The sequence below is a fragment of the Rhinolophus hipposideros genome (assembly GCF_964194185.1).
Source record: "Rhinolophus hipposideros genome assembly, chromosome: 25".
NCBI lineage: Eukaryota > Metazoa > Chordata > Mammalia > Chiroptera > Rhinolophidae > Rhinolophus > Rhinolophus hipposideros.
This window is the reverse complement of record NC_138071.1, coordinates 9,485,172-9,497,831: the sequence shown is the minus strand read 5'-3', so window position 1 is coordinate 9,497,831 and position 12,660 is coordinate 9,485,172. Positions and strand designations below refer to the sequence as shown.

General features: G+C 38.8%; 1 protein-coding gene across 4 annotated transcripts in view; it reads left to right on the top strand.

Annotated features, from left to right (window-relative positions):
* SLC13A1 (solute carrier family 13 member 1) overlaps nucleotides 1-12,660 on the top strand; it is a 144,632-nt gene that overhangs the window by 42,692 nt on the left and 89,280 nt on the right. Inside the window, exon 1 of one of the 4 annotated variants that reach the window (XM_081038571.1) lies at nucleotides 244-372. The exons of 1 other annotated variant lie outside the window; for it this stretch is intronic. In XM_081038571.1, the coding sequence (XP_080894697.1) occupies nucleotides 337-372 (36 nt within the window). In that variant the 5' untranslated portion in view covers nucleotides 244-336. Of the gene's footprint in view, nucleotides 1-243; nucleotides 373-11,671; nucleotides 11,782-12,660 lie in introns of those variants that run through there. 2 more of the 4 variants (XM_081038572.1, XM_081038570.1) reach the window with 2 other exon arrangements.

Sequence of the window (12,660 nt, the reverse complement as noted above, 5' to 3'; positions counted from 1 at the left end):
TATCCACTTATCCCAGGACTATTTGTTGAAAAGGCTCTTTTTCACTGAATTGTCTTGGCACCCTTGGCAGTGTTGTTTTATTTTTTGCCCCAATTTTCCTTGTTTACAAGTTAGCCTTGACTAGTTGTGCCTTTCGCCCAAGTTCAAAGTGCATTTTCCCAGACCAAGCAGTGTCTGCCAGATAATTAGTGAAAACATGTGACAGTAAAGTCAGTTCTGAGAAACAGTTTATTCAATGTCTATGAAAGCACCTTCCAGAATGAGTAATCCACAGAAAGCTCCTGGGTCTATGACAAGATGAATGATTCTGCGTAAAGTCATCTTAAAGTTCCCTTTATGCTACGTAGGTTGGATTTCCTGAGATTCTGTTTGGTAGGTGGCAAATCTCTTGACTACTTGTTTGTATTGACTTTAGATAACTTCTTTTATATTGTTAATAGTACTTTTTCATTTTTAGGAGAAACATAACATCACAGGTTAGAAATCTCCAGGTGTTTTTTAAGGAATTTTTGAGAATTTTACATTTATTGAAAGGAAAATGTTAATTTATGTACTGAAAAGAAATTCTTTGAATATTAGTAAGTCCTAGAAATGTAGACAGTAAGTGCTAGAAGAGATACGAGATCGTATAATGTAAATCCTTGATTTATAAAGGGAGGATAGTGCAGCCTACAAAGGTTCATGGAATTATTGAGGTGATGCCCACAGAGAATTAATCAGGCAGTGAGGAGTGGTGGTAGCAGGCTACAGCCAAAGGCTTGAAAAATATTCTCCTTTTCTTGGGTCTTTATAATTTCAGATCATGCTTCCTTCCCCTGAGGGGAGAGTCTGAGTTCCATTCACTTTTTCAGCCTTGGTCCTTCTTGGTCCAGCTCTCTCTTTCCCCTGTAGCCTCTGCTAAGATCCCTGAGAGTCTGTTGCTACGCCTGCCCAGGGGTAACACCCCTAGAGGAGAAAAGAGAGGAAAGCGTTAGGAGGAAATATGCTAATGGTTTCTACTAGGTTCATACATGTGTTTTCCTGGGTGTTTGCTTATAAAGTGACACATATGCATTCACACATATATAATACTGATAACATTTCCTTTCTGAAAAATAGGAACATTTCCAATTTTTGAATAACTATTGAAGAATAATCCTTCTTTCTCTGGAGAAATCAATGATACAATAAGTATAATTACTAGCCCTTCTTATCCAGACAAGTGCATATTTCGAAGTATAGAGGATTGATTGGTTAGTGAAACTGAAAGTAAGTTATGTCTTAGGAGAAACGATTTATGCTCCCCAGGGACTGGAAGTGTGGGCATAATCAGAGACGTAACTTAAATTTCTGGGAAGGTAGATTTCACAGATGTTCTAAGAAATGTGGATTTGTGCTGAAAGACAGGAGGCAGGTAAAGGGCAATCTGATTGTCAGCAAGGATAAAGTCGTTGCTGTTAACTGTACATTGGTGAGTGAAAAGTTTGTCTGCGGCCATGTTCCAGAATGGGCGACCACAAAAAGAGAATTCAGTGGACCTGAGTTAATGATAGTATCCAAAAGCTGTTTTCTCTGGTAAGAGTGTCCACTAGAAGGAAGGTATCTGGGGAAGGGAACCTGCTGAATATATTATCAATGATTTTGAATGAAAATATGGAGGGCACTGTTCATTAAATATGTGTGTAGCAGGCAAGTGACAAGTGACAGAAGTCATGGATGTTTAAAACGTGTAAAAAATCTAACAAGATGGAAATTCCTAGGGAAATTCTGCTGTCAGGATGACAAGATAGAGATTACTTAGCTGTAGTACATAGAAAACTATTTTGAATCCTTATCGCATAATAAGCTCAAAGTACATCATCAGTGTATTGAGGAAATGCAAAGAACGTTCTGCAGTGCAACCTGCATTCCTGGAAGCACCACGTCCAGAACAAGAGAGGTGACAGTCCAGTCCTGCCAAACAGTATCTGCAATAGAGCACTGACCTCAGGAACCAGGCCAGGAACCTGCCTATGTTCTTATTCAGAGATGCACACCCAGGATATCAAAGAGACTGAAAGTTGGAGACGTAAGGAATATTTGAAGCAAATGGATAAGGAAGACGTTGAATATATAAAGGCTGTCATATGGAAGAGTAGTTTGAAGTTTTTCTCCACCAATGCACCCCCAAAGCAGAATTAAAACAGTAGATGGAAGCTACAGGAAGGCAAATTTTGGCTCAATGTCAGGAAAGAAATTCTAACAGAGAGGAGAAAGAGAGAATGTTTAAATGTGAAAGGAAGGGTGAATCCTCCATCATTAGAGGCATTTAAGTATGGGCTGAGAAAGAATGGGCTTTGGGGCAGCAATATTTCATGGGGGCCTAGAACAATTTTCCAAACCAGAGATACTATGATTCTCCCAAACTAGAGATTGCCATATTAGGCCAGGACTCTTGTCATGAGAATTTATAATTCATTATTTTAGGGACTATGAAAATGGAAATTGTTATGAAAAATGACAGAGCGGTCAGAATTAATTGATCTCTCAGAGCACTTGTCTTTCTCCCTACTAAGCCACGAGGAATCATTTGTTGTGGGTGTGCCATCTTCCCCATTGGATGGCAATGGAAAATACTTCTGTAAAGGCACAGTATCTCATTCACATCAATTCACTCTCTAGAAGGATTTTTATTTGGGCCCATTTTAGTACCCTCATGTAAAAAAAAAAAAAAAACTCTCCCATTGTTCAGATTATGACTCACCACTATCATTTTATATAATGTTTATCTATGCCAAAGCATAAATTAAGCTATACCCTCATTTATGTGGTTTGACAGTAATATAAATTGAGAAGACAATATTGTTCTGAAAATATACCTCTGTGAATCTATGGTAAAGTAAATGGACAAAAAGGTAGACATAAAGAACGTAGAATACATTTTGGTGTTTCTTCACAAGATCATAAGTAGTCACAACGCACACATATCCTTCCCTTGAACAATGAATTTCCTCAATGAGCAACCATACTGAACCCAAAGCCACCAACTCTAATAAAAGAAGCCCAGTGATGCCAAGCCGTGAATGCTGCAGCTGTGCCGACAGAAAATTACTGCAAGAGAGCAGTCATTTTTCCAGTAAAATGTTACCGACTGACTTCCTGTATTCATGTTAATGACATATTGTGAAATAGTCTACACTTAGGTAAAAAGTAATTTCTGAGGAAGATGGGTCAGCTTGACAGTAAGCTGGATTGTGTCAATGTTACTACGCTTAAAATAAAATCACCATTGGAAACTATGTGAACACTTTATCTTTTCATTGTTGTCAAGGAAGTAAGATATTTTAAGCTCAGAGGGACAATATTTTTGGTGGTAAGCATGGTGAGAAAAATACCAGTTTTTTTTCTGAGAGGAAAATGAACACATCTGGCTGTGAGCACCAGTAAATTCATACAGCAGCCTTGAGATTATCAGAGGAAAATTTTTACGTCACTAATTTCTTTAAGCTGGTCTCTCTAGCTGTACCCAAAAGCAGTTTCTGACCACCTAATTTGAACTATATAGAACCGTCCTGACTTTACAAGAGGAGTGAACATTTGGACCAGCTGGGGTCCTATGGTAGCTCTCTATATGATCTATTTTGGTGGATCCTTGGCTTCTGTTTCCAAGAGTTCTAGAGTCATAGCAATCCTCTCGGAGCACCTTAAACTCTGCTCTGCTTCCCCATCCAGGTGCTGACACTACATGCTACATCTTGGAGTCCTGGGTTCACCTCTGAATCCCCTAAAATTTCTCACAAGGATTACAATACTGTCCCATGTGTCAAGACTGCTGGAATATGACTATTCCATAAAGTGATTGGGTGGGAGTGAGTGATAAGCAGGGAAAGGAGTGGGAGTAAACAGAGTTCCAGATATTTTAGGGTAGTTTTATTCAACTTCCTTTTCTACTGGTATGCTAAGTATTCCAGAACGTTCTTTCACCTCTTTCCTTCTTCCCAACACCGCCCCCCTTCCTCCCTTCCTCCCTGAATTTTCCCCTTTCATCTTTCAGAGAGCCTGAGTTAAAGACATGGTCGGGCTTGGTCAAGAGAAAAACATTCCTCCCGCCTGGTGGAGGGTGTAACCAGTTGTGTCTGGTCTCCAGCACTCAGGTGTTCTGGCAACTGCTATTTTTGCTGCAGATAGGTCCTTCTTTTGGAATTTGCTTTGCTCCTCGGTTCATCAGTGTTCAGGTCCTTACTGCATAGGATGCAGTTTAATCTTCATCTGTTCAGTCAGTCATTTACTTCATGGCATTGGTGGAATGATTATTGAAGTTGTGGTTAATAATAAATTATACCAATTTAGGTGTTTAGGGACTTGTACATTAATCTGGAGTCTCTAGGGTAGATTATCCTACCCTAGACAATGAATTTATCCTTTATTTTAGGAAATGAAAATAAAAACTGATACAGTTCATTGATGTGCCCCTGGAAATTTTACTATGTACATTATCTGTACATTTCACTTTCATCAAGAGGATTTAATTTTTTAAGGAATAGAGAGACCAACATGAAGGCATTGAAAACATTAAAAAATGCCAAGGTAATATGCCAGTTAAAATGAGGAGAAAAAAAAAAGATCTCATTTTTCATAGTACCTAAAAATGCTTTTGGGCACTGTTCACATATGGCACTCAAAGATGAAACTCTTCACAGAGCAGTGTCTGCAAGTTGTGGAGTTTATGAAGGTAACCAGAATATACAAGTGGGGGTTCACCATGAGTGAGTTTCAGAATTAGTGACTGGTCAAGGCTAAGAAACAAATGACTGTGAAGAGAAAATCTGACTTACTTTCCTGGAATTGATAGTGTCAACAGTAGCTGTCAACTAAACTGCATGCACTTTGAACTCTAAAACTTCTAAGAACGAAAACAGGAATGCATAATTGAAGCAAATGCAGTGTCTTTTTGTGTACAAATGCACCTGGCTGCTTTCACCAACAGTAAAAGCATTCTGACAACCTCTAACCCCCACCTCTACCCCCCCCAAACCCGCATCCCCGTAGGCAAAGTGTATGCTGAGTATACACACTTTCTCGTTTAAGTTTTTATGGGTAGATTTTCAATGGAGCAAATATTCCCCCACTGAACAAGCTATAACTCTTTGCAAACTTAAATGCTCTATTGATAAACTGCTTTTGTAAATCAATGAGGCTAATTGGTGTATATATATATAATATATATATATATATTATATATAATACATAATACATAATATATAATACATAATATATACTTTAGCAATACTTATACCAGACAAAATAGACTTTATAGCAAGGCTATAAGAAGAGACAATGAAGGAACCATAAATCTCACTTCAGGATATTTATCTGAAGAAACCCAAAATGCTACTTCTAGAGGAATTGTGCATCCATATGTCCATTGCAGCATTGTTTATAATGGCCAAGCTATGGAGGCAGCTGTGTGTCTGCCGATGAATGAATGGATTAAGAAGAGGTGGTACATATATACAACGGAATATTGTATAAGTGTTGCTATTTCTTTCTCTGTCTGACTTACCCCATTCAGCACAGTACCCTCTAGGTCCATCTAAGTTGTTGCAGATGGCAACATTTTATTCTTTTTTTATGACTGAGTAATATTCCATTGTATATATGTAATACCTCTTCTATATCCTTTCATCCATGATGGACACCCAGGTTTCCTTCGCAACTTGGCCATTGTAAATAATGCAGCAATGAATATATGTACGCATATGTCCCTTCAAAATAGTATTTTGGATTTCTACGGATAAATACCCAGAGTGGAATTACTGGGTCCTTCTTTGTCTCATATTATAGCCTTTCTTTTAAAGTCCATTTTGTCTGGTATAAGTATTGCTACTTCAGATTTTATTCTTTTTCCGTTTCCATTTTTATGAAATATCTTTATCCCATTTCTTTACTTTCAGTCTGTGTGTGTCTTTTGATCTGAAGTGAGTCTCTTGTAGGCAACATGTGTAAGATCTGGTTTTCTTATCTATTCAGGCACTCTATGCCTTTTGTTTGGAGCATTTAATCCATTTACATTGAAAGTAATTGTTGATAGATAATGTAGTTATTGCTGTTTTGCTAATCATATTTTAATTTTTTTTTCTTCTTAAAGAAATTCCTTTAACATTTCTTGTAATAGTTTGTTTTTTGTTTTTTTTTTGTATGCGTGGTTTGTTTTTTGTTGTTTTTTTTGTTTGTTTTTTGGGTGGTTTTTTTTTTTTTGGTTTTTTTTTTTTGTTTGGTTATCAACTCCATTATCTTTTTCTTGTCTGGGAAGCTCTTTATTTGTCCTTCAATTTTCAATAAGAGCTTTGCTTGGTAGAGCACTCTTGGTTATAGGTCCTTGCTTTTCATCAATTTGAATATTTTATGCCAATCCCTGTGGCCTGTAAAGTTTCTGTTGACTTATGGGGGCACCCTTGTAGGTAACTAACTGCCTTTCTCTTGCTGCTTTTGAGAATCTCTCTTCATCTCTAAACTTTGGCATTTTAATTATAATGTGTCTTGGTGTTGTCCTCTTTGGGTTCACCTTGTTTGGGACTATCTGTGCTTCCTGGGTTTGTATGTCTGTTTTCTTCACCAGGTTAGGCAAGTTTTCTGTATTATTTCTTCAAATAAGTTTTTAATTCCTTCCTCTCTCTTCTCCTTCTGGTACCCCTATGATGTGAATGTTGGTATGCTTGGTGTCATACAGGCCCCTTAAATTAGCCTCATTTTTTTTTTTTATTATTACTTCTTCTTTTTGCTGTTCTGATTGGGTATTTTCTGCTACCTTGTTTTCCTAATCACTGATGCAAGACTATGCTTTGTCTAATCTAATGTTGATTCCCTGTAACTTATTTTTCATTTCTGACTGGTTCTTTTTTCTATCTCAGTTTTTATGTTTCCTATCTCTTTATTGAAGTTCTCACTGAGATCATTGAGCATCCTTATAACCAGTGTTTTGAACTCTGCATCTGTTAGATTGCTTGTCTCTATTTTGTTTAGTGTTTTTTGTTGTTTGTTTGTTTTTTCCTGGAGCTTTGTTCTGTTATTTTCATTTGGGACATGTTTAGTTGTCTCTTCATCTTGGCTGCCTCCCTGCATTTGTTTCTATGCGTTAGGTAGAGCTGCTATGTCTCAGTAAAGTGGCCATATGTGGTAGGTGCCCTGGGGAGCCCAGTGGCATAGTCTCCCTAGTCACCTGTGGTGTTCTGCACGTGTGTCCTTTATGTAGGTTGTGTGCACCCTCCTGTTGTAGTTGAGCCTTCGTTGCTGTTTGCATATCAATGAGAGGGACTCACCCTCAGGCTGATTGGTTGTGAGGACTGGCAGTGACTACAGCTGCAGGAGCTGTTGTGCAGCAGCTGAGCCTATAGAGCAGGATTCACTTCAGCAGGACTCTGGTGCCTACCCAGTGTTCCATTGGGGTGTATCATCTGTGCAGGCAGTTGAGTGGTACTCTGGATGGGTCTGAAAACAGAGACCAGGCATGTGTGCCCTGGTTCCTCCTGGAAGGGGCCCTGTTGCAGGCCATGTTTACTTGCAGCCTGTGCCCTGCCTGTGGCCATCTGGCATGAACCACGAAGCAATCCATAGATGGCAGCCACCCTTGCTGGGCTTGGAGGTGCCTGGGAGAGGCCAAGCTGTGAACTGAGGCAAGCTGCTGCTACAGCCAGGCTTGGAGCTGCTTAGCAAGAGGTACAGGGCATGCCAAGGCCAGATGCTCCTTGTTTATGGTTTTTGAACCTTTCAGAGATTTTAGAAAAGTACGCATCATGAGACAGGTTGCGTAAGACAGGCTGTTTGTATGGAAAAGCCACTGCAGGTGGCTTGTGTGGGCCTGCAAGTTGGGTGGGGTGGGGTCTCAGGGAATCACTAGGGGAGGGCAATCCATATTAGCCAGGTTGATGGAGCTTAGTTATGGTGGCCACCTGTGTGTGCATCTGGGAGGGGGTTGCACTCAACAATGAAACAATGGCCTCTGCTAGCATTTCTGTCTGGGAAAAAGCTTCCCTTCCAGCCCTCACCCTGAGCCAGACAATTCAGTTTCTCCTCATAAGTCCCTTGCCACTTTCAAGCTGCTGCCTTAGTGCTGAAGCCCAGAGTGATTGAGTCCATCAGCGAGTAAGTGTGTGCATGAGCCCTTTAAGAGAAGCACCTGGGAATGCAGTCACCCTCCATCTCACTCAGCCACAATCTCCACTGGTTTTCACAGCCAGAAGTTGTAGGGACTTGTCTCCCCAACACTGGAACCCTGGGCTGATTAGCCTGGTTTTGGGTGAGACCCCTTACCTTTCCAGTAGGACCTCCATAGCTGAGATATCCCTGCAGATTTTTAACCACTACATTCGGCTATGGGACCAGCTTGTTTCACATCTCCACCCCTCCTACAAGTCTTGAGGTGGCTTCTTCTGTACGTCTTTAGTTGTAGGACTTCAGTTCAGTTGGACTTCAGGTGATTCTCAATGATGCTTGTTCTGTAGTTTAGTTGTAATTTTGATGTGGGCACGAAAGGAGGCAAGCACAGCATTTGTCTACACTGTCATCTTGTCGAGAAGTCCCAGAAAATTTGCATTTTTGTCAAGCACTCAGATTATCTGGATACTGTTGAATCAAGGAGCCTCCTGGGTGAGTGCACAGAAAGTCAGGAATTGGGAGTTTGAACAAGTACTGGAATTGTCAGGACAGATTTATAGAAAGCAGCAGATTTGAGATGAGTACAAAGTCTAACTTTAAGGGTGGGTGAGATTTAAAGACAGAAGGGAAGCATATTCTTGGAAGAGGGGAAGTTCTGAAAAAAAAAAAGCACAAATTTAGGAGTAAATGTGGCATAAGAAAAGACAACTTGAAAACAAGCCTGAGAGAAGCCCCAGAAAAGCTGATGTCCATTCCCCTCATGTTGATTGTCCACACCCTTTATGCTTCTTGGACAATCTAACTTCTTTATGAAGGTAACCAGAATGTAAATGAAGGAGTCTTTTTTTCTCTTTATGCCTGAACCTGAGTTTCACATAAGTTTTGTTTAATTACAAGGTTCAATGGACATACAAAATGCAAGATTTAGAGCAATAATTCCTAAGCCAACCAAATCCTGTGCATGTACACAACCTCTAAGTGTGATGATTTAGGGTTTTTCATCAAATTAATAGTCATTATAGTAGACATAGACATAGTGCCAAAAAACCAAACCAAAACAAACAAAACAAAGCATTGCCTTAGGAGCCAGAAAGAACTGGATTTGAATTGCCGTTATATCACTTATACCTGGGACATTTTTTTTGGCCTCTTTGAATTTCAGTTTCCCAATCTGTAAAATAGAAATAATAATAACAGTACATTCAGACACACCTTGTATTGAGTTCTGAAGATTAATTAAGGTGGCAAATGTAAACTCCCTAGTACATAATAGATATCTGTGAATGAATAAACAATATTTTTAATTTTTTTTTATAGTTGTAAAGAACATGTTTTAAATGGACTAATTGATGATTACACAATGATGTGATACATTTTAGGTCAGGTAGATAAAACAGCACAATTGTGATCTATTAAGAGATACGTGGTTTTTTTTGTACAAAGAAGAGGTGAAATTTAGTTGTGGAACTGATTAGCAATGTGATGTAATTTGAAGGACACCCTAAGATATGTTTCCATGGGACCTTAAGTGTCCTGTTAGAGTTTCATTCCCTGGTGGCTCTTACTGAGCTATTCAGCACCTATCAGTCATTCATGTTTAGTGATAATTACTTTTCAGATCTTTTCTCTCTGTGACAGTGGAGAGGACACTGCTGAGACACAGGAGATTTGTTAGACATAAAGAAAAACTGGAATCATCTTGTAATAAGGGATACCCACAGAACATCGAGCGGGCTAGAGCCTCAGCCCTTAATAGGAGGGTCCTATAAACCTTCATCTGGCGAGAAATGAGCACCAGAAGAAGAAAAATAAGGCAGAGAAAGGAGGCACTGATAAATGTCAAGTATTTTTCTTATAGCCTCTGTCTGGTTTGAGTACTATTGTTCCCTGCATGGTAAATTCCTCATATTCATTAAATGTCACACAAATGCCTTTTTATTTTTGATGTCGTGTCACAAAGTAAAATCTTCTCAAAAGAGAAAGTGAGGCTTAAATGTTCTCAGCAGGTGGCTTCTGAGAACAGAAATGGTTCCTTCAAAAAATAGTAAAAAAAGGGGGGAAAAAGCAATGAATATAGGAAAAAATAAGTATTGAAATTGTTTTAAGTAACTGAATTCCTTTAATGTGTTTTTAAACACTATTTATTATTACTGCCTATTTATTATTTCTTACTGTTTATTACTATTATGATTTGTAATTACCCTGTCTTTCATTTGAGAAATTCAAGAGATAATGTGCCTTTCTGGTTTGGAGACTTTTTCTGTTTACTATTCTGATTTTCCTGAATTACTATAGGTGATATTGTCTTTAGAAATTTATACTTTCAGAGGAAAAAAGTGCTTTTTCATTTACATTAAAAATACAGTGAGTGTTAATGAAAGAATGATTTTTCTTGACAGGAAAAGAAAGCAGAGTTGCATTAGCATGGAATTAGAAATAAGGTTTAACTGCTAACCATAGATTAGATAAAAAGTAATTTGTGCCTAAAAGAGTGGACTATAAATTATAGAAGGAAGTATGTTTTGTTTATACCTGCGTGCATAATAGTTACTTAGTTCAGGTTTATTGGATGATTAATTTACAACCCAATGAGAAACAAACCAGAGTCTCTAGTCCTGAGGAGTTTCAGAATATGTCCTCCATATCACTGTCAGAACAATTCCCATCTACACACACACGTGGATGGCCCCAATGGGTCATCTCTGCAGATTCCGTGGTAACTACCTAGTCATATCAGCACAATAGTATCAACTCAATCCTGAAAAAGTCTTGCGGGGCGGACTCCTATATGTCTTTACCATAAGTAACTTTTGGTTTCTTATCAAAAGAAGCAACAGAGTCCAGGAAATACACAGAACTTTGGTTTCAAACAGTGAAGAAATCATTGTGCAATTGAGTACGTTATTAGGGAGGAAAATGCTACTGAATGTCAGAAGCAGCATTATTTACCTTCTGACTGAGAGCAGAGGATTCCTGAATGAGAGAAGTCAGGGGTTCTCTGAGTCAAACTTTACGTAGATAGCATAGAAAGCAGCTGCAATACTTATGTGAGAAGCCCCAGAAAAATCCCTTTGAACCCAATCGAAATTCCTACTGTTTCCATTCACACATCGAAAATGTGCTTCCTTAGAAAGGGTACTTAGAAGCACCAGTGGAGACTTGCTCAAGGCAAGTGTGGTAACTACCCCTGTTAGGAAGCCCAGAAATCAGGGGACATCAAAAGGGGTGGAGGGGCTTCTTTGTGGGCAAAGTCAACCAACATTACTATTTTGTCTTCTCCTCAACTTGGCTGGTCTATATTTCAGTTAATGTGAACACAGAAAATAGGAAAAGAACAGTTTTTCAAAAGCCATATCAGCAAATGGCTTTGATTTGTCACCAACATTCTCGCGCTTATCTCTCCATGTTAATTGTGACAGTAAAACAATAAAGATCCAGATTTAATTTTAACTCATGTTGGTCAGTCTAGGGCAGTGAGTGAAGATGATGACCTAGAGAAATATTAATCCAGGTTGGTATTTAACTTACACCTTGTCTGAGGAAGACTATCAAAGGCAGCCAGTCAGGACAATGAACCTCTTCAGTTACATTTTGGTTTATCGCCGGTTTCTTCTCATAGTTTTCACTCTGTTGATTTTACTGCCCCTGCCTATCATCCTCCACAACAAGGTAAGTGAACCTAGAGAACACGCTGGTAGATTTCCTGATTTATTTAATTGTCCCTCATTATCACTGTGTAATTGCCTGGCTCAGAGCTAAATGAGTGGTGATACTTTGGGCTTGAAGGATGATTATACATTGGGTTTTGTCCATTTTTCTCCTTAATGGTTAATGTTGGTTGATTCTCTGTATGATTAACTAGAACCATTAGATGGTGTATTCAATCACACTTGTTCTCTGTCTGTCAACTAGATGAGAAGAAGGAAAGAAGCACAGCGGTTGAGATCTTGTAGTTCAAGTTATTAATTTGCAGGGAACATCTGCTTTAGCACAGTCCCTTCCTCCGAGATGAGGCCACAAAGCTAGAGGACCAAGGAGTCCTGGAATCTAGCCCAAACTGTTGATAATTCTTTATCACCTCTGTGGCTTGGTGTGGGTCACAAAACCTCCTGGAAATTTAGTTTCCTTATGAGATAAGAAAATGTTGGAAGCATGAAGTAATTTTCCTTGGTTAATCATAAAATCTAGTAAACTACTGTACCATATTCTGACTACTCCAGATTTTATTTCATTTAGGTATACTTCTAAGCATTCTTCTGTTTGCTTCTAATTGTACTCAGTAAGTCCAAAAGGATAAACTCATACATTTTTAATCACTTAGTAAAATGATTTGATTTGAATTAGCAAACATTTAATGAGCACCTTCTCTGTGCCAGGCATGATGAGTGGCATGTGCTGGTAGGAGGACAGACCTTGGAGCAAGGCTCTCTGCTTTAATCCTGGATTTACCACTTAAACTCTGTGACCTGGGCAAGCTCCTTAACCTCTCAGTGTTTCTGTTTTTTCATATGCGAGGTTGGGATAGTAATGGGCTTGTGAGAATTACAT